General features: G+C 45.4%; 1 protein-coding gene across 22 annotated transcripts in view; it reads right to left on the bottom strand.

Annotated features, from left to right (window-relative positions):
- Positions 1-25,355, bottom strand: part of LOC139565977 (non-muscle caldesmon-like) — a 53,947-nt gene that overhangs the window by 5,697 nt on the left and 22,895 nt on the right. For 4 of the 22 annotated variants that reach the window (XR_011673022.1, XR_011673023.1, XM_071386720.1 and 1 more), the window contains exons 1-16: positions 24,042-24,192; positions 23,463-23,754; positions 23,303-23,385; positions 15,921-16,055; positions 11,321-11,717; positions 11,196-11,225; positions 10,898-11,098; positions 10,145-10,218; positions 9,437-9,701; positions 6,279-6,419; positions 4,399-4,442; positions 4,209-4,284; positions 3,574-3,708; positions 3,277-3,369; positions 1,040-1,141; positions 808-876 (exon numbers count right to left, since the gene is read on the bottom strand). Coding sequence is in view for 16 of the 22 variants with exons in the window: in XM_071386720.1 (XP_071242821.1) it covers positions 808-876; positions 1,040-1,141; positions 3,277-3,369; positions 3,574-3,708; positions 4,209-4,284; positions 4,399-4,442; positions 6,279-6,419; positions 9,437-9,701; positions 10,145-10,218; positions 10,898-11,098; positions 11,196-11,225; positions 11,321-11,717; positions 15,921-16,055; positions 23,303-23,385; positions 23,463-23,489 (1,872 nt within the window). In the remaining 6 variants the exon portion in view is untranslated. Of the gene's footprint in view, positions 1-807; positions 877-1,039; positions 1,142-3,276; positions 3,370-3,573; positions 3,709-4,208; positions 4,285-4,398; positions 4,443-6,278; positions 6,420-9,436; positions 9,702-10,144; positions 10,219-10,897; positions 11,099-11,195; positions 11,226-11,320; positions 11,718-15,920; positions 16,056-23,302; positions 23,386-23,462; positions 23,755-24,041; positions 24,245-25,355 lie in introns of those variants that run through there. The other 18 variants (XR_011673024.1, XM_071386726.1, XM_071386724.1 and 15 more) reach the window with 13 other exon arrangements.

Here is a 25,355-nt window from a genome sequence, read left to right on the forward strand (position 1 = left end):
AGCAAACCGCTCACCCACACAATGCCATACACGTGGTCTGCGGTTGTGAGGCCAGTTGGACATAATGCCAAATTCTCTAAAATGACATTGGAGGCGGCTTATGGTAGAGAAATGAACATTCAATTATCTGGTAACAGCTCTGGTGGGCATTCCTGCAGTCAGCATGCCAAATGTATGCTCCCTCAAAACTTGAGACATCTGTGGCAATGTGTTGTGTGACAAAACATTTTAGTGGCCTTTTATTGTCCCCAGCACAAGGGGCACCTGTGTAAATGATAATGCTGTTTAATTAGCTTCTTGATATGCCACATCTGTCAAGTGGATGGATTACCTTGGCAAAGGAGAAACGCTCGCTAGCAGCGATGTAAACAAATTTGGGAGATAACATTTGAGAGAAATACGCTTTTTGTTGCTATGGAACATTTCTGGGATGTTTTATTTCAGCTCATGAAACATGGGACCGACACTTTACATGTTGCGTTAATATTTTTGTCCAGTGTACATTCTTCATGGCAATAGCCATGGTCTAAACTCAGGTATGTGTGTTTATGTATGTGTGTTTATGTATGCATGTGTGTGTGTGAGTGTACAAAAGGGTTCTTCGGCTGTCCCCATAGAAAAACCCTTTCCAAACCCCCAAAAGGTTCTATCTGGAACCAAACAGGTTCTACCTGGAATTAAAAAGGGTTCTTCAAATGGTTCTCCTATGGGAACAGCTGAAGAACCCTTTTAGGTTCTAGATAGCACCTTTTTTTCTAAGAGTGTTTGTGTGTGTGTACTATGAAGAGTTCAGGTGGGCCAGGTTACCTTGGCTGGGGAGGATCCCTTGTTTTCCCACAGACTTCTCTTGTTAGTCACATCTCCTGGCTTCAGATCCTGCGGAGAGAGACGGGAGGGGTGGAAAAAGGGAGGGGAGGTACATCAGTGTAGTAGTCCTCTTCAACTCATATTCAAGACACACAATTCCAACAATGGCTGCAGTATTTGAGTTGAGGAAACAGAAATACGTCAACAGTTGGGTTGTATTACTTTACAATACCTGAGGTGCTGAGAAAAGGGATGAGAAGAGGCAGAAAGAGAAGTCCAGCAGGAGGAAGAAAGGAAGACTGAGAGAAGGACTACCAGGCAGAGAGGTGCTGAGCTTGGAGAGGAAATGAGAAACAGTCAGATTGAAGAATGGAAGAAGCTTCTAAAAGGAAAGAAGACAGAAGAAAGACAGTCACAGTAAATATGATTTCAGAAATGCAATTCTGTTATGCTCCGTTTAACCACAAGAGGGAGACACGTAGATGTTGCAGTCATTTCAAGGCATCATTTGTCAGCAGGCAGAGAGGCAGACCAGAGCAAACATTCCCAGAGAGCAAGTCAGTCACCCATATCAGAATTTATATCGGAGAGCGATCATGATTCATCAATCAAGTCTTTTACGTAAATTATTTAAGTGACAGTCACTTTTAACGTCCGTGCAAAACTACAGGGGTTCATAGTGGTTTAAAAAGCTACACATCAAAGGTCGGCAGCAGGTATCACGTTACCGACCGGATAACCAGCCACACCACACCGCTCACAACGGCCTGACCTTCTGCACGACTTCTTCTCAACGCCACGTCACCACGGCAACGGCCCTCTAGCGGCCACATGGTGTATCACTACGCCGCCATGACCTATGACTCCTACAGTGGTTATGGCAGTGGCTACTGTATGTACGTTTGCATTCATATCTAGTGCTGCCCTCGCACTGTGCACCTATTCGAAAACAGGTCTGGGTGCAGTCTGAGCGTCTTAAAATAAGCACGGTCTGAAGTTGAAATGTAGTCCAGGAGTGGACTACAGTGAAAAAGGGACTGGAGTGCATTCAAAATGGCACCCTTATTCCATGCACTATTTTTGATCAGAGCCTTATGGAGTACTCTATACGAGCTTTTCCATTGAGACTTATACCCCCACACCAGCGGGACACTAGTGATTTATGTTAATGTCAGCTCTGGCGTTATCATCAGTGTGACACTACATTTAAGTCCTTTAGCAGACACTCTTATCCAGAGCGACTTACAGAAGCAATTAGGGTTAAGTTCCTTTTTCAAGGGAACATCAACAGATTTTTCACCTAGTCAGCTCAGGGATTCAGACCAGTGGCATTTTGGTTACTGGCCCGACACTCTTGACCACTAGGCTACCTGCCGCCTAAAGACTTGTGGCGAGCAGAATCAACGACCTTTGCATCATTCAAGACTGTTGCTTTGTGAGAAGGTGTTAAAGTTCACGGTTAAGAATTGGTATGTAACTGTCAGCTGAAAAGTACCCAGGGTATTGGCTCCTAATTAAAGCAGGTCCACCATATCCATGCCTCAGTGAGACACGGGTACCGGGCCCGCGTAGATGGAAACAGAAAAGCCTGAGCCTTTTGGGTAAAATAATGGGATAAATGCGGAATATGGGCCCTGGTCAAAAGTAGTGCACTACGTAGGGAATAGGGTGCCATTTGAGATGAAGCACTGGTATGTTGGAATGCCTCCATGCAGCCCAGCATGGGAAGCAGCCTGTCTGATTAAATCCCTAAGTCCTTCTGATAACCTGCATGTGATCCATGGTAGGAACCATGCCACATTTCATATTAAAACTAATACATGTGCTTTTACAACACAAATAAATGACTGCTGTTAAGTGCTATGTGTTTTTCCCTTCATGACTTCATGGTTATAACTCAACAGCTCATCCACTTTGCTATGATTTATATTTCAAATTCCCTAGGTGACGCTAGACTATTTTCTCCCAACACGGCACATCATCCTACTACCGCTTACTACCATTATTTGCAGGCAATTATTAATACATGTACAAAAAACACATGGTAGCTAACAGCGCTTGTCAAAACTATTAGTAAATACTGTATACACTGAGTGTACAAAACATTAAGGACACCTTCCTAATATTGAGTTGCACCCCCCCTCAGAACAGCCTCAATTCATCGGGGCATGGACTCTACAAGGTGTCGAAAGCGTTCAACATGGATGCTGGCCCATGTCGACTCCAACGCTTCCCACAGTTGTGTCAAATGAGCTTAAGTCTCTGGTCTGATGAATACTCACTTATAGTACAGCTAAAGTGCAGGAGCAACACCGAGATGGGGCCTCACATATAGTATGTTCCCTAATGAGTGTCTGTTCGCTGTCTCCCTTGACAAAGACGTCGTTCATCTCAATAAAGGATTAGATAAAGAAGTGCAAAGAGGACAAAAGCACTGGACAGTAAGTGGTTGTCGTGGAGACGACCTACCGCGGGCCTTCCCCCCGGCGTTTTGCTCTCGGGGGTTTTATTCAGCCAGTCGTTGATGCGGCCCGCCACACCTATCTTCATCCCAGCTGCTTCCTGTGTGGAGAGGGGAAACAGAAAAAAAAGACACGGACAAAGTTCAACTCCAGCAGAACGCCCTGGGCAGCTCGTCGTCGAGGATGAACAGGAAGTGGCAGTGAAACGAGCCCCTTCCTCTCTCTCAGACCCCCCCGGGCCTGACTTCCTCCCAAACCGCTCCCAAATGGAGTTCCAGATTCCCTGTTGTTTCCCGGTCCCCACCTTGTACGTGCCCCCGCCACCCCCGGGTGAGTTGAACACGTTGCCTTTCTCCCACATGGTCTTAATGTTACGTATCCCATCTGTCACCATTGGCAGGTCCACGGCACCGGAGCGTGGGGACCGCATATCCTTGTTCTGTATAGGGAGAGAGAGAGACAGAGAGACAGAGAGACAGAGAGACAGAGAGAGAGAGAGAGAGAGAGAGAGAGAGAGAGAGAGAGAGAGAGAGAAGAGAATGGGAGACTATGTTAGTGTTGGATTCAGAGTGGGGAATGATCGATGTCGGCAAAAGAGAGAAGAGAAATGTCTTATTTTGTGTTTTTATATCTGGTACTCTATTTGTGACTTGTTTAAAATGGCCTTGAGAAAGGAGCCATACAGAGTAGGCTTGTAAATAAAACATATTGTAGTATAGTATCATTACCATTATCTAATGCATGTACTGTAGCTTTTAGATCCAGAGCAGTATTGAAATAGACTCTATGTGCTAGATATGGTAATCAGCGATGGTAACAGTTATACAGTCCCAGTCAACACAAGATGTCTTTCCAACATTTTTCTCATATTGTTCTCATAGGGCTCATTGGTAACAGTAGGTCTAGTCAGGTGATTTGCGTTGATGTGTAACCGCTGACCTGCGCAACAGAGGTGTACTGCTCCAGTCTGTTGTCAATCTTAGAGACGACAGGAGAGTGAGACGTCTTCGCCGCGCTGCTCAGAACATACAACAGAATTAGCCAAAGGGTCATTGTATTACTGAACCGTATGACTTCACACTGAAAGCACCGGTTGTGAATCAAACAATTAATGGAAATGACTGTTCACCTTTTCTGTGTCGACTTGTTCAGAAACTCTGCCCTTTCACCAATCTGTAGACAGATCAGTGAATTATGCATCCACCATTTATTAGGCAGTAGCCACACACACACACACCACACAACTCCCAAATACACACAGTACTCCCACATCCCACACACCATCCAAACCCAACAGCACCCTCCTTCTCCTCCTTTCTCCTGTTCTACCTTTCCCTTTTTTAGCAGACCCATTACATCCCTGTTTAGACTGGGCTTTTCCTAGCCCAGCGAGACACAATGTGACTGACTGTTCTGTTCTCCACAGCACTAGCTGCAGCTACTGTCACCCAGCCAGGAAAAGCAGAGAGCAGAGCAGCACAGGCCTTTTTCAGGCCCTGCGTTGTGGGAACCTCGCTCAGACTGCTGTTTATGATATACGACAACAGGGCTAAGAGGGGGGGTGGGGGGGAAAGCGTTCCTTAAAAGAAAAAAAACAGCCATCCATCCCTGCTCCCTCTAAAAAAAAATGTATAAAAAAGGACCCTGCTTGGTCTCTAGCTCGGCTCTGCTACCGAAATGTGGGTGTTCCTAAAATACTCCCCTCGACAGGAAATACCCCATTCTCAGGCTGCAGCAGCACATTTTAAAGAGCTTTCCTGCATCCTCCGAGTCTGACGTTCTTGAAGGGAGCAGCTCTCTTTATCTATAGCGAACTGTGTCGACTCCCATCTGCAGCTTCTGGAACGTTAATGTCACTACTCTGGAATAGTGCAAGAGGACCGGAGAGTGTCCTCCTGTGTCTTCGTTACACCGGAACTACAGGAAATGTCGCCACAACTACGGTATCGTGACTTGAACTACAGGGACAACACACTGGAGGAATCAAACTCAAATAAATCAAACTACTATTTAAATGACTAGTGTGTAAGTCAATCAAACAAAAAAAGGTGCACAACTCACTCCACTGCAGAAACAAATTATGTTAACACACACACTGGAATGAGTATAACCTCACAACAATGCATCACACACGCATTAGCTATGAGTAGAACAACGTTGCCCATAGACACCGATCTAGGGTCTGGGTTTACGGTCCTCCCTCCTAATGGTTCAGGTTTAGATATGGGGAAGGGTAATCTGATCCTAGATCTGTAACCTATGGGCAACTTCTACCATCAGCTGTACCTACAGTGAACATGATGACAAAGTAAAGCTGCGGAGAGGAATGGAAGGATGTTAACATTTACCAACAGACCAGACCACAAACGACAACAAATGGAAATAGATTATTACCTCAAAAACGATTTAAAAAAAACACTAAAACACATAGTAAGACTAATTCAGGGCAGGTTTCAGTGAGTCCAGCCTGTGAGATGGATATTTGCTAAACTTTGGAGTAATTAGATTTTCTCCATTGGCAGAATAGTGAAAACCCCCATGGACATTCACTGCATGGGAGTTTATTTCTGGAGCGTTTATTCACATAAGTTGATTAAACACACTACTCCATGACAAATATCTTTATGGTGATAAGTTGTGGCGTTTCCAGTTTCCATGCCGTGTACGCAGTAGCAAGACAACAGACAAACCCACACAGACAGAAGACAACAGAACAGAGACACTTAATTGTCAACAACGACGGCGTAATTTCCCCAGTAAAACTGTCCTGTTACCTAGAATGAGGTGAATTAAGATAAGGTAGAGATTATGCCACGAAAAAGACTAAGAAGTACAAGCTATTATATGGGAGCCAACTGTTACATCTTGAGTAGCTTTAAGGATCCCTGCAGTGTACTTGCTAGATTGATGACAGGGTTAAAGCTATGTGACAGTATTCGAACATGGTCATAGACAGACAACACAGAGGGAGGTGACTGTGAGGTCAAAGGTCAGAAGTTGTTGACTGACCTTGAGGGAGGATCCTCTGGGGCTGAAGCATTTGAAGGGTTTGGCCTCTCTGTCGAAGGTCTCCACCCCCATCTGCTGTCTCTTCTCGGCCGCCTCCGCCCTCCTCCTCTCTATCTCCTCCTTCATCCTCCTCTTCTCCTCCTGAGAGATGCGGAACACAGCAGAACGCTCAGTTATTAAACGGTCACACACGCACAACCAGGAATGTACGCACGCAAATGATAACTAAGAGCGGGTATCTTCCTCTAAAGTGAACTTTGGCCTAGTCTATAGATCAAAGCACCACTCCTCTAGTGAAAATACTTCTTTACAGTTTGTTACTGTATTACCGTCTGCTCTTATTGCTACTGTACAGTAGGGAAACACTATTTATATTTGATGTCCAAGCCTCTATTTGATGTCCACCTATATCCAGGCCTCTATTTGGATGTCCACCTATATCCAGGCCTCTATTTGGATGTCCACCTATATCCAGGCCTCTATTTGGATGTCCACCTATATCCAGGCCTCTATTTGATGTCCACCTATATCCAGGCCTCTATTTGATGTCCACCTACAGTGGGGCAAAAAAGTATTTAGTCAGCCACCAATTGTGCAAGTTCTCCCACTTAAAAAGACGAGAGAGGCCTGTAATTTTCATCATAGGTACACTTCAACTATGACAGACAAAATGAGAAAAAAAAATCCAGAAAATCACATTGTAGGATTTTTTATGAATTTATTTGCAAATTATGGTGGAAAATAAGTATTTGGTCAATAACAAAAGTTTATCTCAATACTTTGTTATATACCCTTTGTTGGCAATGACAGAGGTCAAACGTTTTCTGTAAGTCTTCACAAGGTTTTCACACACTGTTGCTGGTATTTTGGCCCATTCCTCCATGCAGATCTCCTCTAGAGCAGTGATGTTTTGGGGCTATTGCTGGGCAACACGGACTTTCAACTCCCTCCAAAGATTTTCTATGGGGTTGAGATCTGGAGACTGGCTAGGCCACTCCAGGACCTTGAAATGCTTCTTACGAAGCCACTCCTTCGTTGCCCGGGCGGTGTGTTTGGGATCATTGTCATGCTGAAAGACCCAGCCATGTTTCATCTTCAATGCCCTTGCTGATGGAAGGAGGTTTTCACTCAAAATCTCACGATACATGGCCCCATTCATTCTTTCCTTTACACGGATCAGTCGTCCTGGTCCCTTTGCAGAAAAACAGCCCCAAAGCATGATGTTTCCACCCCCATGCTTCACAGTAGGTATGGTGTTCTTTGGATGCAACTCAGCATTCTTTGTCCTCCAAACACGACGAGTTGAGTTTTTACCAAAAAGTTATATTTTGGTTTCATCTGACCATATGACATTCTCCCAATCTTCTTCTGGATCATCCAAATGCTCTCTAGCAAACTTCAGACGGGCCTGGACATGTACTGGCTTAAGCAGGGGGAAACGTCTCGCACTGCAGGATTTGAGTCCCTGGCGGCGTAGTGTGTTACTGATGGTAGGCTTTGTTACTTTGGTCCCAGCTCTCTGCAGGTCATTCACTAGGTCCCCCCGTGTGGTTCTGGGATTTTCCCCCACCGTTCTTGTGATCATTTTGACCCCACGGGGTGAGATCTTGCGTGGAGCCCCAGATCGAGGGAGATTATCAGTGGTCTTGTATGTCTTCCATTTCCTAATAATTGCTCCCACAGTTGATTTCTTCAAACCAAGCTGCTTACCTATTGCAGATTCAGTCTTCCCAGCCTGGTGCAGGTCTACAATTTTGTTTCTGGTGTCCTTTGACAGCTCTTTGGTCTTGGCCATAGTGGAGTTTGGAGTGTGACTGTTTGAGGTTGTGGACAGGTGTCTTTTATACTGATAACAAGTTCAAACAGGTGCCATTAATACAGGTAACAAGTGGAAGACAGAGGAGCCTCTTAAAGAAGAAGTTACAGGTCTGTGAGAGCCAGAAATCTTGCTTGTTTGTAGGTGACCAAATACTTATTTTCCACCATAATTTGCAAATAAATTCATAAAAAATCCTACAATGTGATTTTCTGGATTTTTTTTCTCATTTTGTCTGTCATAGTTGGAAGTGTACCTATGATGAAAATTACAGGCCTCTCTCATCTTTTTAAGTGGGAGAACTTGCACAATTGGTGGCTGACTAAATACTTTTTTGCCCCACTGTATATCCAGGCCTCTATTTGATGTCCACCTATATCCAGGCCTCTATTTGATGTCCACCTATATCCAGGCCTCTATTTGGGTGTCCACCTATATCCAGGCCTCTATTTGGGTGTCCACCTATATCCAGGCCTCTATTTGGGTGTCCACCTATATCCAGGCCTCTATTTGGGTGTCCACCTATATCCAGGCCTCTATTTGGGTGTCCACCTATATCCAGGCCTCTATTTGGGTGTCCACCTATATCCAGGCCTCTATTTGGATGTCCACCTATATCCAGGCCTCTATTTGGATGTCCACCTATATCCAGGCTTCTCCCACCCTGACACAAAACAGTCTCTTACACACCACAACATGAGACAAAGCCAAGCACAGCACAGAGACCTGTCTGGAAATGACAGAAGCTGTGTCTGAAACGGCATTCCTATTCCCTATATAGTGCACTGCTTTTGACCAGAGCCGTATCCGCAGAGCCCTGATCGAAATGAGTCCACTTGATAGGGATACGGTGCCATTTGAGATGGAGCCAGAGAAACCTGTCTGGATAAGACAGTACAGTACAGTAGACTAGGTAATTGGACCGTGAATGGTGCAGTGTCAAGTGCAAGTATGAACAGGCAAATTATGGACTGACTATCATAGCTTAGATATGTTAGGGTGAAGTCATATAGCAGGGGAAGAAGAATGATGGCCTATAAATGAATTATTATTGGGGATTCAAATAGGAGTGCACTGATAAGGATGCAGTATAGTGAGATCATGTCATGGTGAAGCAGGCAGGAATATGACGTATAGCTGTTATCTTCAACAGGTGTTATGACTAAATCAACTGAACAGTCTTGAGATGAGGAGAGGGAGAGACAGAGACAGACAGAGAGAGAGAGAGCGCAGAACAGTGAAGGAGAGTGGCACAGAGAGAGAGAGAGAGAGAGAGAGAGAGAGAGAGAAAGAGTGACATCACTGCTAAAGAGACACTCCCCTTGTCCACTTCAAACCCTACCTCCTCTCTGTCCTTCTTCTCGGCCTCCTCCTGTTTCTTCTGTCTCTCTTCCTCTTCTATGATCTTCCTCCTCTCCTCCCGCTTCTTCTTCAGCTCCTCCAGCTCCTGCTCAGCCCCCTGCTGCTTCTGTCTCATCCTCTCAAACTCCTCGCTCTCCGCGTCGTCACGGCGGCGCTTCAGCTCCTCCAGCTTACGCTCCGTCTCCAGGCGCGCCGCGTCGTCCTGCTCCTCCGCCCCCGCCTCCGGGGAGTGCACGCTGCCGCGGCTACGGGTCGCGCACAGGACGACAGGTTAGTGTCGTCACACAGGTAGGAAGACAGCCACATGCACAAGCATACAAATGCACACACACACACAAAGACTCAGCCTAGCGCTGTCTAAGGTAACAGTGTGTCTAAGGTTTCACTCTAGTGCTTCCCTCTGGGGAGCTAGGATTACATGACCCGTGTCAAACACAGCAGTTCTGCTCTAGAAACAAACCATGCTAAACAACAGTATGTTTGTGTGCGCTGGGATAAATATGCCTTTCAATTACCTTACAGACACCTTGGGCAATACTCTCCCACCGCTCCCCCCCCCCCCCCATATTTTGAATCATGACCAATGTAAAGCGAAGACCACAGAGTGCGTGTGTGTTTGTATGTGTGTGTACGCATAACGTTGCGTGTAGCATTAAACCATTAGAGCACGTATGTCTCTGGCTCCTACCTCAGGGTCCTTTCTGTTCTTTTGTGTTTTGGAGGAGCCTCCTCGTGCAGACCTCCATTCTGCTTTTCATTCACCTGCAGGCACAGAACACACCCTGAGCACACTGAACTCTGGGAATGAAGGAGTGCTTGTGTCTGTGCGTGGGTGCTTCTATGTGACATCACACCATTCCAACCAGGACCAGTGACTCCACTCTGTGACCCTGGCTTTGTCCAAAATGACACCCTGTCCCCCACTGGACTACTTCTGGCCCAAGTCTTCAACGTAGTGCACTATGTAGGGAATAGGGTGTCATTTGGGACACACTTCTGAGAGCAAACCAGAGGGTTGCGGAAAGTGAGTAGACATGACAAACAGATGCAAAACACGGGTTTCACACACAACCTCTTCCCCACTGTGGCAAACATGCAGCTGAACACACAGTGACCGTATTGTGACCACTCAGTGGATGGCATGGCATTAAACCATATTAAAAGATAATCACACGACTGTGACCACAACCACACCTTATAAGGTGCAGCTCTGTTACCGTGGATGCAAAACCACACTGTGACCACACTTAGCGTCTAGAGAACTTCAATGTCTGGGAAATATTCATTTAGGCTACGCCGCTACTCTGCTTCGTTGACAAAGACACGAGGAGCTGTCTTTAGAGTTATTATACAGTATGATTTCTGATCATTATTTCGGAGACATTTGAGTTATCCAGAGATGTTCATGCTTCCATTTCACACCTCTATGTTAAAGTCTTACCACATCCAAGCCGTTCTGGATGGTTGACATCCCACAGTCTTCCTCAGTCTCATTGTTCAGTGTCACTGTCGTGCCCTCTACCTCTAACTGATCTGGTTCCTCTACCTTATCACTTAATTCAGCATCTTCTTCAACCTCTGCCTCTGAGTTGACTGATTCCTTAACCTCATTTAAAACCACCGCTTGTTCTCCTGCATCTTCCTATGAGAAGGAATGGGAGTGTCACGTTTTGATCAAACTCAGATAAACGATCAGCAAACTCCAGCCACCAAGCCAATCAATATATCCATGGTCATACCTCGTTTCTAGCTTTTTCGTCAATGGATTCCTATGGATAAATGAGGTACATTTTATGAATGAAAACATGCTGACGGAAAATGAAATGAAAACGGACAGAAAAGTATAAAATAAGAATAGACTGACCTGTTCTCTCATATAGGATCGTCTCGGTTTCTCCTCCTCCACCACCTCTTCCTCCTCTTCTTCCTCTCCCTGCTCAGCCTCTTCCTCCTCTGGAGCAGCCTCCCCCTCCTCCTCCTTCTTCTCATTCTTTCGGCAGTTCCGCTCTTCCACCTCTTCTTCGTTGTCTTGGTAACGGCCACTGCGGCCGACGGACCTCTCATCCACACTATTCTCCCCGCTGCCGTGGTTACCGGCATTGCCGGGGTTCTGATCCTTCTCTCGCTCCAGAGCTTCCATCATTCTTTTCTGCCTGCGCTCCTCTCGTTTGGCCATGCGCTCCAGCAGGGCCTGCTCATCATCGTCTCCTCCACCCGAGGAGGTCACAGAGGAGGAGGACACCGACACAGTCTCGGTCACACTGAGAGAGCGAAAGCGCGAGAGACATGCCACAGTCAGTTACACAGTCAATAAATATCACACTGAGGGACAAAAACAGTAAACCACTGAATTCACTATGTGGTCACTGCTTCTGAAGTTAAACTACCCCTCTCTGCTGAACATTCCCCAAGATCAGGGCACCACGACACAGTCAATATGGATTTCTACTCGGCTCATATGGACATCAACAACAGGGGCAATAGCATTTCAGCTCCATTTCCAGTTGACACATCCAATCAATTTACCTCACTGAGTCTTCTGGCTTCCTAGCTGTAGGTTGTTCTTTTATCCACATGTTAGGTCCAACAGCGTAACTTAGGCCTACACGAAAGTCCATGGCTGCTTTTCTCTCCCAGAAACGTATCCAGTCCACATTGCACTAGCGACTAGCTACCTCCTTTGCCCAGCCTCATAGCATGCTGACAGGGCATCCATACGACACAGTACGTGGGTCTGCATCCAACCCTCCAACCACCTCGCACATACCGACAGAGTTGAATACAGGCTGACAACACCGTTTGGCAGATGTTAGCACAGAACCCAACACAATCAACAACGGGCCGGGTTACGTCTGATCACAGGTCGAGACAATCCCTGACTTGTTCAATACCCACAGGATATGGCTGTGACCTCACAGAGAGAAACCATTCTCCACTACAACAGTGCTTCTGTACTGGTGGATGTCAGAGCAGCCCACTACTTCCAGTCTCTACTGCTGTACTGACCTCAAATGGACATGGTATGGGGGCGGACAGTAGGGTGAGCTATTTATGACTGATTGGTAGACAAAATAAGAGGGCCTCTGTCTAAATGATGTAAGTCTATGATGTCTGGGTTTCTCTACTGTAAGACTTCTTCAACGCTTTAGAAAGGCTACTAGCCCACAGTGTGACAGCAACCCACCGTGCATCTATTCTATTGAGAGAGTATACTATAAAAAAAACAGAAGAGGATAGGAAAGAACAGCTGACAGGAAACCTGGACTGGAAACTTCCTCCAGGGATGGCCGGAGCTGCATTCCAACAGTGCATGAGATCAGGGTTACACACCAAGGTTGTTATAGTTTTGTTATTTTCTATTTGTTTTTATTTCTACTAGATTTAAGATGTTTATTTAGTTCAAGTTTGATAAAAAACATTTTTACGTAATTTATTTTCAGTTTCAGGGACAGAAAGAAGCCTATTTGTGGGAGGCAAGGAGCCATTTACGTGTTTAGTGTGTGTGTTTGGGGATGTCACTTATGCATAAGGTGAAGGGTCAGGTCATAGGTTAGGTTTAAAGGTAGACTCAGCGAGATGACGTACAGTCATGTTGGAAGTTTACATACTTAGGTTGGAGTCATTAAAACTAGTTTTTCAACCACTCCACAAATTTCTTGTTAACAAACTATAGATCTGGCAAGTCGGTGAGGACATCTACTTTGTGCATGACACAAGTAATTTCTCAACCATGGCTTACAGACAGATTATTTCACTTATAATTCACTGTATCACAATTCCAGTGGGTCAGATGTTTACATGCACTAAGTTGACTGTGCCTTTAAAGAGCTTGGAAAATTCCAGAAAATTATGTCATGGCTTTAGAAGCTAGACTAATTGACATATTTTGAGTCAATTGGAGGATGTATTTCAAGGCCTACCTTCAAACTCAGTGCCTCTTTGCTTGACATCATGGGAAAATCAAAAGACATCAGCCAAGACCTCAGAAAATAAATTGTAGACCTCCACTTGTCTGGTTCATCCTTGGGAGCAATTTCAAAAAACCTGAAGGTACCACGTTCATCTGTACAAACAATAGTACGCAAGTATAAACATCATGGGACAACGCAGCCGCCATACCGCTCAGGAAGGAGACGCGTTCTGTCTCCTAAAGATGAACATACTTTGCTGCGAAAAGTGCAAATCAATCCCAGAACAACATCAAAGGACCCTGTGAAGATGCTGAAGGAAACAGGTACAAAAGTATCTACATCCACAGTAAAACGAGTCCTATATCGACATAACCTGAAAGGCCGCTCAGCAAGGAAGAAGCCACTGCTCCAAAACCATAAAAAAGCCAGACTACAATTTGCAACTGCACATGGGGACAAATATCGTAATTTTGGGAGAAATGACCTCTGGTCTGATGAAACAAAAATATAACTTTTTGGCCATAATGACCATCGTTATGTTTGGAGGAAAAAGGGAACGCTTGCAAGCCGAAGAACACCATCCCAACCGTGAAGCACGGGGGTGGCAGCATCATGTTGTGGGGGTGCTTTGCTGCAGGAGGGACTGGTGCACTTCACAAAATAGATGGCATCATCAGGAGGAAAATTATGTGGATATATTGAAGCAACATATCAAGTCATCAGTCAGGAAGTTAAAGCTTGGTCGCAAATGGGTCTTCCAAAAATGGACAATGACCTCAAGCATACTTCCAAAGTTGTGGCAAAATGGCTTAAGGACAACAAAGTCAAGGTATTGGAGTGGCCATCACAAAGCCCTGACTTCAATCTGATAGAAAATGTGTGGGCAGAACTGAAAAAGCATCTACACAGCTGACTCAGTTACACCAGCTCTATCAGGAAGAATAGGACAAAATTCACCCAACTTATTAAAATAAAGTGGTGATCCTAACTGACCTAAGACAGGGAATTTTTACTAGGATTAAATGTCAGGAAACTGAGTTTAAATGTATTTGACTAAGGTGTTTGTAAACTTCCGACTTCAACTGTAGATGCACAAAGTAAACAGTAGTAGTGGGTCAATTTCCACAACAACCAGGAACCAGTTGTGGTCCTGTAGCTACCACGTTGTAGCAGCGTGAAGCATACCCGTGCACATTCGCAGATACTCTGTGTGACAGCAAAGTCTTGCATCATGCTCGTCTCATCTCTCAAAGTTCGAGCAGACCACTTTTGTCAAATCTTTCAAAGTGTGTTGCATTCTGGGGATAAAAATGGTCCAACTTAGGGCCTCCCAATTGGTGCAGCGGTATAAGGCACTGCATCGCATGCAGTGCTAGAGACGTTACTACAGACCCGGGTTCATTTCCCAGGCTGTGCCACAACCGGCGGGGGCCGGGAGTTCCATAGGACGGCGCACAATTGGCCCAGCATCGTGAGGGTTTTGCCCGTGGGACTTCACTTAGCTCATCGCGTTCTAGTGACTCATTGTGGCCGCCTGGGTGCCTAAACGGCGTTTCCTCCGACACATTGGTGCGGCTGGCTTCTGGGTTAAGCCAATGGGTGTTAAGGAGCGCGGTTAGGCGGGTCATGTTTCGGGGGACGCATGACTCCACCTTCGCCTCTCCCGAGCCCGTTGGGGAGTTGCAGCGATGAGACACGATCAAAAATTGGGGATAAAATACAAAAAAAAGATTAAAATACATCAATAAAATGGTCCAACAGTCATGACGTTTCTGCAGTTGCTCCTCACCGACTTCATCCTGCAGCTGTCGTCTGCATTGTGGGAGGCTGTATTGTCAACCAATCATTAGGGTGTTTCTGTTTGACCCACGCGAACATGACTGAAACAGGAACCAATTTTCCGTGATTTATGTGTACAGTGGATACATACAAATAAATGTGATATTTGAGGTTCTCTCTCCATTATTGACTGTACAACGTGTAACATAATATTACATTGGGATATTTTGTGTGTGATATGGTGGTTAGATACATGTTGATTTCGACATTCTAAAGAAAACCTTTTAGCCTTGCTGTTGGAAAACCACATTGGTGTCCGACTTTCGGCTGTCGCAGATGCATTTCCCCCGACTACACGCCTCGTCTTTCGTATACAGTAAGGTTGATTTAGCCTTACCACTCAAACCTTACAAATATCTGCTGTGCTGCTCTTGACAAAGCCATCTTGCCAAAAAACAAAAACGGAACATAATTCGTGATGGTTATTATTCTATTTTATTCGTTTTGGAGTCAAAGATGATAGTTTCAGTTATTCAGTATAGTTTTTCAAACAGATTTGTGAATTATTTTATTTCATTTTACTAAAAATAGTTTTTTGATGATTCGTTTTCATTTCACTTTCAGTTTACTATAAGAACCTTGTTACACACACATCCATTATTAAAGGGGAAACTGGGTTCAAACCACAATCTCCTGCCCACCACAATACTGTTAGCCCCTGAGCTAAAGCCTAGGCATTATGTTTGGGAGCTAACACACGTCTTCAGGTCTTACCTGTGGCTGTTGGTCATCACCACGCTGTCACTGGGCTCCTCGCCTCCCATCCCTCTCATCCTCTCCTGACGTGCCCGGCGTCTACGCTCCCTTGCGGCCTCCTCCTCATCCTCATTACTACCCTGGAAGGCCACCCTGAGGGAGAGAGAAAGAGAGGAGAGTCAAGTAAGTCATTTTTCCCCCCTGAAAAACAAAGAAGAAAAACATAACCATAAGTTCCAGTGGTGCTGAGAGTAAGTCCTCCTTCCCTTAGACAGGGATCAGGGTATTTGCAGTACAAGATAAAGACTCATGGTGTCTTGTATCTACTTGACTCACTGTACTCTCACCCTGTTCCGCTTTACTCTACTGAGCGCAGGCCACTGCTGCTGAGGTTTCACTTTTGACAGCCTGATGAAAACAGTGTCTGGAGATGTGGCTTGGCCAGCGATGAGAGGAGAGGACCCCGACCGTAACATGGCTGCTGGCCCACGCCTGCCTCAGTCCAGGCTCGGCCCAGTGGAGGGTTGAAGTGGTCGGGAGCTGTAGTGTGTGAAGGGCCGTAGTGTGTATAGTGTGTGTGTGTATATATATATATATATATATATATATATATATATATATATATATATATGTGTGTGTGTGTGTGTGTGTGTGTGTGTGTGTGTTTTGCCTGTACTTTACAAAGGCCAGATCACTGATCTCAATGCCCTGCAGTTTGACAGTCTGACAGGAAAGTCTCCAGCCCACAGATGTGCTTTAAAAAAAGGTACCAGTCCATTCTATTCAGATTAATCTTATATTTCATGAATCATTCATGAAACATTGGGTAAGCCTCTCCTCTAAAAGGTCTGAACCAACTTCTTCTCTTCCCCGCCTCTGTTCTGTTTGTGAGAAGAGCTCCATTCGGTCTGCCTCTGTGTGATCTTCAACATCAGTGTCAGGCATCGGCTACGCTAACATCATATGGTCGTTTGGCAGTGCGTACTGCATGTTATTGAAGCATGTGCAGTTAACATGTTAAGCAGAGTGGTTTTATGGGAGACTTTACAGCCGGCGAACAGCAGGATCTCCTGCTGGGTAAACTGACTGAGGAATGTTGTTATAATTGAACACAAGACTCTGCTCACGCCCAAACTAAACCTGGAGGGACGGTGACACACCTCTCTCTCGTCATCTTACATCAACAATCCTGGGAATATTTCCGTTGAAGCTTGCATTGACGCCTGCTTCGAAACGTGTACGGACAAAGTACGCATCTGAGAACCGCCCTCTGTGCTCATACTCCCAACTGTTCCGCGCTCCAATTTGCATATTGGGAACACAGTCGTATGCACATTGTGAAACACCCACGCTCTCTTTCTCTCCCTCTCACTTACAGCGCATGGGAGTGTACGTACGTTTGAGTGCCAGGGAGAGAGTGTGTATGCTAAAGGTCTGCACCTCTCTACAATTTGATACACATTTACAATTCCATCAGACTAGAAGCTCTAGTCTAACAGTCTATATTGCTCTTCATGCTTAACATTTGCACATAGATGACTGGCTATATCCCCAAGTGCAGTTTGTAAAAAATAAAAAGTAGCAAAGACCGACTCAACCTCTGGAGAATAGTATTGTCCCAGAAACAGCCTAAATCTCATGGGAAACTGAGACAACAGCCAGTCCTTAGTGGCACAGTGGAGTTAGTATGACAGAATCTCAGGGTTGACGATGCTTTATGACAGTCCAACCAACTCTTAACAGTTTAGTTAGCATTCTTGTCAAGTAAACGCTTGGCGCTCTTGACTCCAGACTGATGCACCAACGAAGGCCCCAATGCAATATCCTCATTCCTTATAGACCACATACCACTTCAGTACGGCCTCTCCTCCCATCAGAGAGAGAGAGAAAATAGGGAGAGGTCTTATCCCATATTCAAGATAATAAATCTTCCTATACAGTAGGAGCCTGACTTTGGCTAGCCAGCTTCCCTTGCAATGACATGCATAACTTATGTTGGCCATCACACAAAGATGTTTTCCCTGTGGAGTAAACTCTGTCGCTGGAGGATGAAGGTAATCGTTTTATTGCAAAGTGTGTGACATTTTCAACAGTAAACACTTCTGCATTTGTTTTATATCGTAACAGAATTTGTTGCTGTTGTCCGTTTTTACAATGTGTACAATAAAGTTGATTTAAGCCTAATGTTGTGTTCAGTTCCTGACTACTTGAGTAAGTAGAAATGTCCAGTCACACTAGGTCCAGTCACCAAACACATTAGGGGAAAAGATTTCCATATATTTTCTTTACGAACAAAATATCTCAGCAATGTCTGTGAAAACAACTTCGGAAAGCCAATGGGAAAATACTTCTTCACCTCTACTGGACTAAAATGGAGAGAGAGAGAGAGAGATAGATAGATAGAGAGAGAGTGCACAGGGAGGGGTTTACTGCCAAAACGTCTGGCCCATTCCCACGCTCGCCCCTGTCCTTCACTTTCTCCTCCAGGCCCAGAGAGAGCAGCGTCATTTCCCCTATCATGAAGTCTACTGACATTCTGTCGACCCTTATCGTGTTATCAGTGCTCCATAGGCCTACATACCTTTTAACCTGCTCATCACACACCTCTATAGCTTCTGCGCTTATTTCTGAGCAACTGAGCAAGGGCCAGTACAGTCCTTCCGATGGTGAGATTCCCACTGTGGTACGAGTTCCTTTTGAGTTATAGCTTGACAATATGGGTCTTGTCTAGACACATTAGTTTGCATTATATACATTGTGGGGCAAAATTAACTTCCCCGAAATTGAGTGGGTGGGTCACAGGAGCACCAAAACGTGAGGCAACCAGACCACTGCTCCTACTGTAGTCCACCCCAAACGTTCAGAGCTGGGCTGAGGCCCTAACAGACACAAGCAGGCCCAGTGAGTTTATGGTGCAGGCTGCCGGTTGGGGAGGGCATGTTTGGAACGGTCCATTTACTGAGAATGGGTGTTATTTGGGTCTGTTTGGAATGGTCCATTCACTGAGGATGGGTGTTGTTTGGGTCTGTTTGGAACGGTCCATTCACTGAGGATGGGTGTTGTTTGGGTCTGTTTGGAACAGTCCATTCACTGAGGATGGGTGTTATTTCCTGGCCTCTCTGGAGACCTGACCTGCACACAGATGTGGAGGAGATGGGGGAAAAATGGTAGCTTCGCTTCTCAAAGGGCAGGAGACTGACAAACACTGGCCTGCACAGAACTGTTTTGCATGTTGCCTCAGCTATGAAATGTGACATAAATCGAGTCAACTGCATTGGGCTCCGTCACCAGACAAAAAGGGGTGTGACATGACAGAACACAGGACAGGGTTACATGGTTTGGGAACATTCCAACAGAATATCATTTTTTAAAGTGTACAAATAAAAACCACAGTCAAAACATTCCAGTGTGTGTGTGTGTGTGTGTGTGTGTGTGTGTGTGTGTGTGTGTGTGTGTGTGTGTGTGTGTGTGTGTGTGTGTGTTACATTGTCATAGCCCTGGTCAGTCACAGAGGGCAGAGGAGAGTATGTGAACTCCACTGTGCAGGACACCAACCAGACAGCCTGAGATCCCAGCTGTATCGTTGTATGTCATTTGTCACAGAGTGCAGTACAAAAAGCCCAGTCAGGTAACCCCTGGGTCCACAGTGACCAGAAACACAAACACTGCTTTCTATACCACATTCCTTAGGGGATACCTTTACATTCATTAGACTGTGCTTGATTCATTCAATCAAACTTGAATTCCAGCATGTGCAGAGTATTAAACCCAGCAGAAATACACAATAGACGGTGAAGCGGAATCCACCTTGGCCTGGTAGTCTCTGGCCTGCTGGTGATTAGGACTGGAGCTTCACCTCTCTGTCAACAAGACAGATTGTTCTGTTCTAGACGGGGTCTGACACAACGCAGAGCCACGAGTGCTGGGGAACTCCTAGGCCTCTCTCTCTCTCTACGCACACACACACACACACACAGGCACACAGAGCAGACAAGAATCTTGGCTCACTGGGCTAAAGGAGGCGAATGGAGCTTGTCAAGCCTTCACCACCTGATGACGGTTCAATCTGGCTGAACCCCTCCAGGACTTTCAGACCTCCATATTGCATGTACACGGGCAATACAGTAAACCAAGCATGCATGCATACCAGTGGAGGCTGCTGAGGGGAGGACGGCTCATAATAATGGCTGAAATGGAATAGCATCAAACACCTGGAGACCATGTGTTGGATACCATTCTACTCCAGTCATTACCACGAGCCTGTCCTCACCAATTAAGGTGCCACCAACCTCCTGTGATGCCTACACACACACACCCCTCCTCCAGGGCCTAGCGACTAGGAAACAGCTCCTTGTGATCTCTACTAGTAAACACTTATAATGTAAAAGTGTTTGGCAGCCCTGACTGCAGATCTTATTGTATAGACTGGAGTGCTCTCTCTCTCTGTCTTTGTGTCTCTCTCTCTGTGTCTCTCTCTCTGTGTGTCTCCTCTCTCTCTCTCTGTGTGTCTCCTCTCTCTCTCTCTCTGTGTGTCTCCTCTCTCTCTCTCTCTGTGTGTCTCCTCTCTCTCTCTCTGTGTGTGTCTCCTCTCGCTCTCTCTCTCTCTCTCTGTGTGTGTGTGTGTGTCTCCTCTCGCTCTCTGTGTGTGTGTGTGTGTGTGTCTCCTCTCGCTCTCTGTGTGTGTGTGTGTGTGTGTGTGTGTCTCCTCTCGCTCTCTCTCTCTCTCTCTGTGTGTGTGTCTCCTCTCGCTCTCTCTCTCTCTCTGTGTGTGTGTGTGTGTGTGTCTCCTCTCGCTCTCTCTCTCTCTCTCTGTGTGTGTGTGTGTGTGTGTCTCCTCTCTCTCTCTGTGTGTGTGTGTGTGTGTGTCTCCTCTCGCTCTCTGTCTCTCTCTCTCTCTCTCTCTGTCTCTCTCTCTCTCTGTCTCTGTGTCTCCTCTCTGTGTCTCCTCTCTGTGTCTCCTCTCTGTTTGTTTGTTTTCTTTTTACATCGTATTTGGTGATGGTTGACTCGATTGGTCCAACAAGACATGTGTTTTTTTTAAGAACAAATTCTTATTTACAATGACGGCCTACTCTCATTTACAATGAGAGACATTGAAATATTGATTGTTACAGCATATTTGCAAAATATAGCGATGTAATCTTTTATCAATAACATGAGTCGGTTGAAAATCGCACATGGTCCCGCCAACTGAAATGACTCCTTTAACTAAATAAACAGACATGAACAAACTCCCATCAAGCCTATAGCTTACTACTCTTACTCTCTCTCTCTCTCTCTCTCTCTCTCATATACAGTCTGTTCTTTCTACCAAATTCCATATAATATAAACACTGTGGGATAATATAAATAATATAAAACACGGGTTTTATGATCTGTTGTGAAATATAACGACTGCATTAAGTTACCGTTCAATCAACTGGTTTGAGCTGGAGCAATGAGGCATAGGCACACGCCCAAAGGTACAACAATAGACGCCAACATTGCTGCAGTAGTTAACACTTGTTGTACAACATAATCACACGTCACAATTAAAATGTACAAGATTATTATATTCACTGATTAAGTTGACTGGGAAGTATTTTCTGTTTCCAGCCACATTACAGTATTTACAAATCAGGAGGACAATGTCATAGATATCAAGTTTAAAAAATATATATAAACCACGCAACAAAATGCTGGGTTAAATAGCGGACAGAACACATGTTGGGTTATGTTTTACCCAACCAGTTGGGTTTATGAGCTATGATCCATCAGGTCAGATCAGAAGACTGGAGGTGTGGCTTAGTAGGGGCGTGGCTTTTTGATAGTTCTATTTGGCCACCCGTGAGTGTAAACGTCATTCCGGTTAATCTGTTCTGTTGTATTGTCAACACATGTTAAGAGTGAGCACGGACACTTTTGTAGCTTGCCAATCAAAACAGCAACATAGTGTCATCCAAGGCTTTACAGACAAGTTCAGGCTTGTTCAGTAGCTCCTGTTTGCAGAGAGTACTTATCATATCTTCAGTTAATGTCACTGCCATATCGCTCAGTAAAGGATTGGACCTCCAGAGATAAACATTTGCATATCCTATTGCCCGTGATGCATATTCATGTTTTATGATGCGTGTTGCCAGGTTAAATGACTGTTGTTCGTAAGTATAATCGGGATAAGGGATGAAGCTACCCAGACAGGCTGAGCAAGCTAAGCTCCTGGTGTTAAGTAGTCTACTGTGTCCTTGCTCCGTAAAAGGAGACATGGTTGAGGTGATCCATTTTAGATGAGCTCAACTGAAATGTCTGGGCTTGTCATGTATTACAGTAACTCATTTGACTTGAGGACGCACAGAGGCTTTCTATATGAGGTCAACAGTACATTCTACCAGTGACACGATGAGAGACAAAGCAGAACGTATTGAGTCAGGAGAGAGAGAGAGAGAGAGAGAGAGAGAGAGAGAGAGAGAGAGAGAGAGAGAGAGAGAGAGAGAGAGAGAGAGAGAGAGAGTAAGAGAGTAAGAGCGCGAGAGAGCGAGAGAGCGAGAGAGAGAACACAACACGTCATCAGATCAGTGGTAGATTATTGCCTGCATGAGGAGAGGAAGCCAATATTTGCTGAGTGATGTTTTTAAAGCCCTGAGGAGAGTCCAAACTATTTAAGGGTCGGCTCTCTGGTTCCAACTTGGCATGGAGATCACAGGGACCTGTAACAACCTGAGCCCAGCTCAAAGTCCTTTAACTGACTTCAACTGGGCTCTGAAGAACACTGAGGTCATATGGTCACAGCACTCGCTGTGCCATCAACACCCCCTCTGGACAACACGTGTACCTGCAACTCCCTCTGGCTGCACATTTACCGTTATGACGTCATGTTCAGAGTGGCTAAGCAATAAGGCCCGAGGAGGTGTGGTATATGGCTAATATACCACAGCTAAGGGCTGTTCTTACGCACGACGCATCGCAGAGTGCCTGGACACAGCCCTTAGCTGTGGTATATTGGCCACATATCACAAACCCCTGAGGTGCCTTATTGCTATTATAAACTGGTTACCTACGTAATTAGAGCAGTAAAAATAAATGTTTTGTCATACACATAGTATACGGTCGGATATACCATGGCTGTCAGCCAATCAGCATTAAGGGCTCGAACCACCCAGTTTATAATGATAAACTCCAATGAGACAAGACAATAATATTGCAGATATGTAAGTGTGTGTGTAGTTGTTGATGGATATGGAAGAGGTTTGAGGTTCAGAGGAGGATGAGTAGGAAGAGGAGGAGGAAGAAGGGATGTAGGAGGAGAGGAAAGAAGAGCGGGAGTAGAGGTTGGAGAAGAGATGGAGGAGCAGGATGAAGATGAAGAGGAGGAAGAGCAATAAGCGGAGACAGGAAGAAGAGGCGGAAGAGGAGGCCAGCCTTACCGTTCAGCCTCTAGGCGCATCTCCTCCCTCTTCTGCCTCCTGAGCTCTCTGCGCCGCTCAAAGTCGTCGTCCATGGTTACGCCCTGCAGGATGACATCATCATTAATGACGTTTTAGTTTATATACTGGAAGGACATACGAGTTTATCACCATCCGGTACCTCTGTATCCTGCTGGGTCATATTCATTAGGACATGCAACGGAAAACATTTTAAAAGGTTCTGCAACAGAAAAACTAAAATAGGCGTTTCTTAATGGTAGGTAGTTCCTCCCTCTTTCCTTCAGTTTTCTTCTGCTTGATGCGTAGTGAAAAACGACCCTGAGGTCTCTCTGCTCTAGACCTCGATACAGGGATGCATGTTCGTGTGCCTACTACGACATTCCCCCCCAATACTTGCAGTACAGTTACGGTTCATTGATCTCTCTCCAAGCCAGACACACAGTCACATTTCCCTATAAAACAAAAAACAAAAAGGGAGAAAGTGAAGGAATGACAGAGGAGAAAGGAGGAGAAATCGCGTGGGGAGGAAGAGATGTTAGCACAGGATGTTAACGGTCTTTACTAAAAATACCCTGGGTACGTGACCGAGGAGAGGAGCGGGACCACCCAGAAGATCCTTAGCCTGTCATCATCAACCTACGCTCTTCTCTTACGATAACACAACTGTACACAACCCCAATCTAGCCTACTACTAAAGCCAATCGTAAAGTACATTGAGTGAAAGGCTACAGTACTATACCTTAGCAGTTGATTAGACCTTGAAATATACTGTATATTCTTCCCTCTTACACCATTCCAGCCTCTCTCCCACTGCTTTATCCCAGCACGGCTACAACACAAAGAGTTCCTGCTGCTGTACAATCTTTCACCGGCTTCAGCAGTCAACAGAAAAGGCAAACACCTCTTCCTTTCGCCCTTCTACTCCTCCCCTCCCTCCCTCCCACTCTCCCTCCCTTCCTTTCCTTTCTTGTAACTCTCTCTCTCTCTCTCCCCTTGCTCTCTCCTTCCCAAACCTCTATTACTTGTCCTGTTTTGTTTACAGAGCTGTCAGTGGTTGGCTAGGATCAGATCTGGGATCAGTTTTAGAGAGGCAGGGTGGCTTCCTGAGATGTGCTGTAGCCTCCTGCTCTGTGCCCCTCTGTAGCCTCACACAGAGAGAGGACCAGAAAGGGTCTCCAACACGCACACGAGGACAGGGGAGGTATGCTTTAAACAAAACCCATCACTCCCAGGGCTAGTCTCTCTCTCTCTCTCTCTCTCTCTCTTCTCACAAACCCCACCTCCTTCTCATTTTAACTAGAGGGCTATCATAGTCAAACTACGATGCCTGTGTGATTTGGGCTAGATTATTTCCAACACCGCAATAATTTGCTCTCTATGTTTAGATACACTTACGCCATTTGCAGGAGGAAGAAAATTGGCACTTGGATTTCGGGAATTCGTACAACTGTAATTAGACAAAATGAGAGCAATAATGAAAACCCTAAAGCCTACAACAGCGTTAGTTTAATCACATACTTCCTAGAAGCAGCACTGGGACTGAGAGCGCGCTATTAGTATGAGTATGATTTGGGGAATATTTAAGAATAATGATTTATGCATAGATCATAATTTGATATTAGATTCAACAGGATTTTGAGTTTGCCTGTGAGAGTGGAGAGCAGTAGGTCTACATTGGTGATTTTTGCATTCCAGAGTATAGCCTTCAATAAAATGGAGATATGTCAGTGTTGCACTGGTTGCTTGAGAGGACCACCCATATTCTGTCAAAGCTAACACACATGGAGCAGAAGAATGGAGAGAGAGAGCTTCCTGGAATTACATCTTTCTGACTTTCCCTCTGAGGGTTTCATAATAGAACTGCCTCTCCCTGTTCACTGTAAACTGTCGTCTCTCTACCTCTCTCCTCTCCCTCTCTGCCCCCTGTAAATTAAGGTCTCTTTCTCTCTCTCTCTTCCCTCTGAACTAAGCTCTCTTTCTTCCACTCTCACTCCACTCTCTTGCCACTGTAAACTCTCTCTCTCTACTGTAAACCGATGACTTTTTCCTCTCC

This window comes from Salvelinus alpinus, chromosome 37 (assembly GCF_045679555.1).
Source record: "Salvelinus alpinus chromosome 37, SLU_Salpinus.1, whole genome shotgun sequence".
Taxonomy (NCBI): Eukaryota; Metazoa; Chordata; class Actinopteri; order Salmoniformes; family Salmonidae; genus Salvelinus; species Salvelinus alpinus.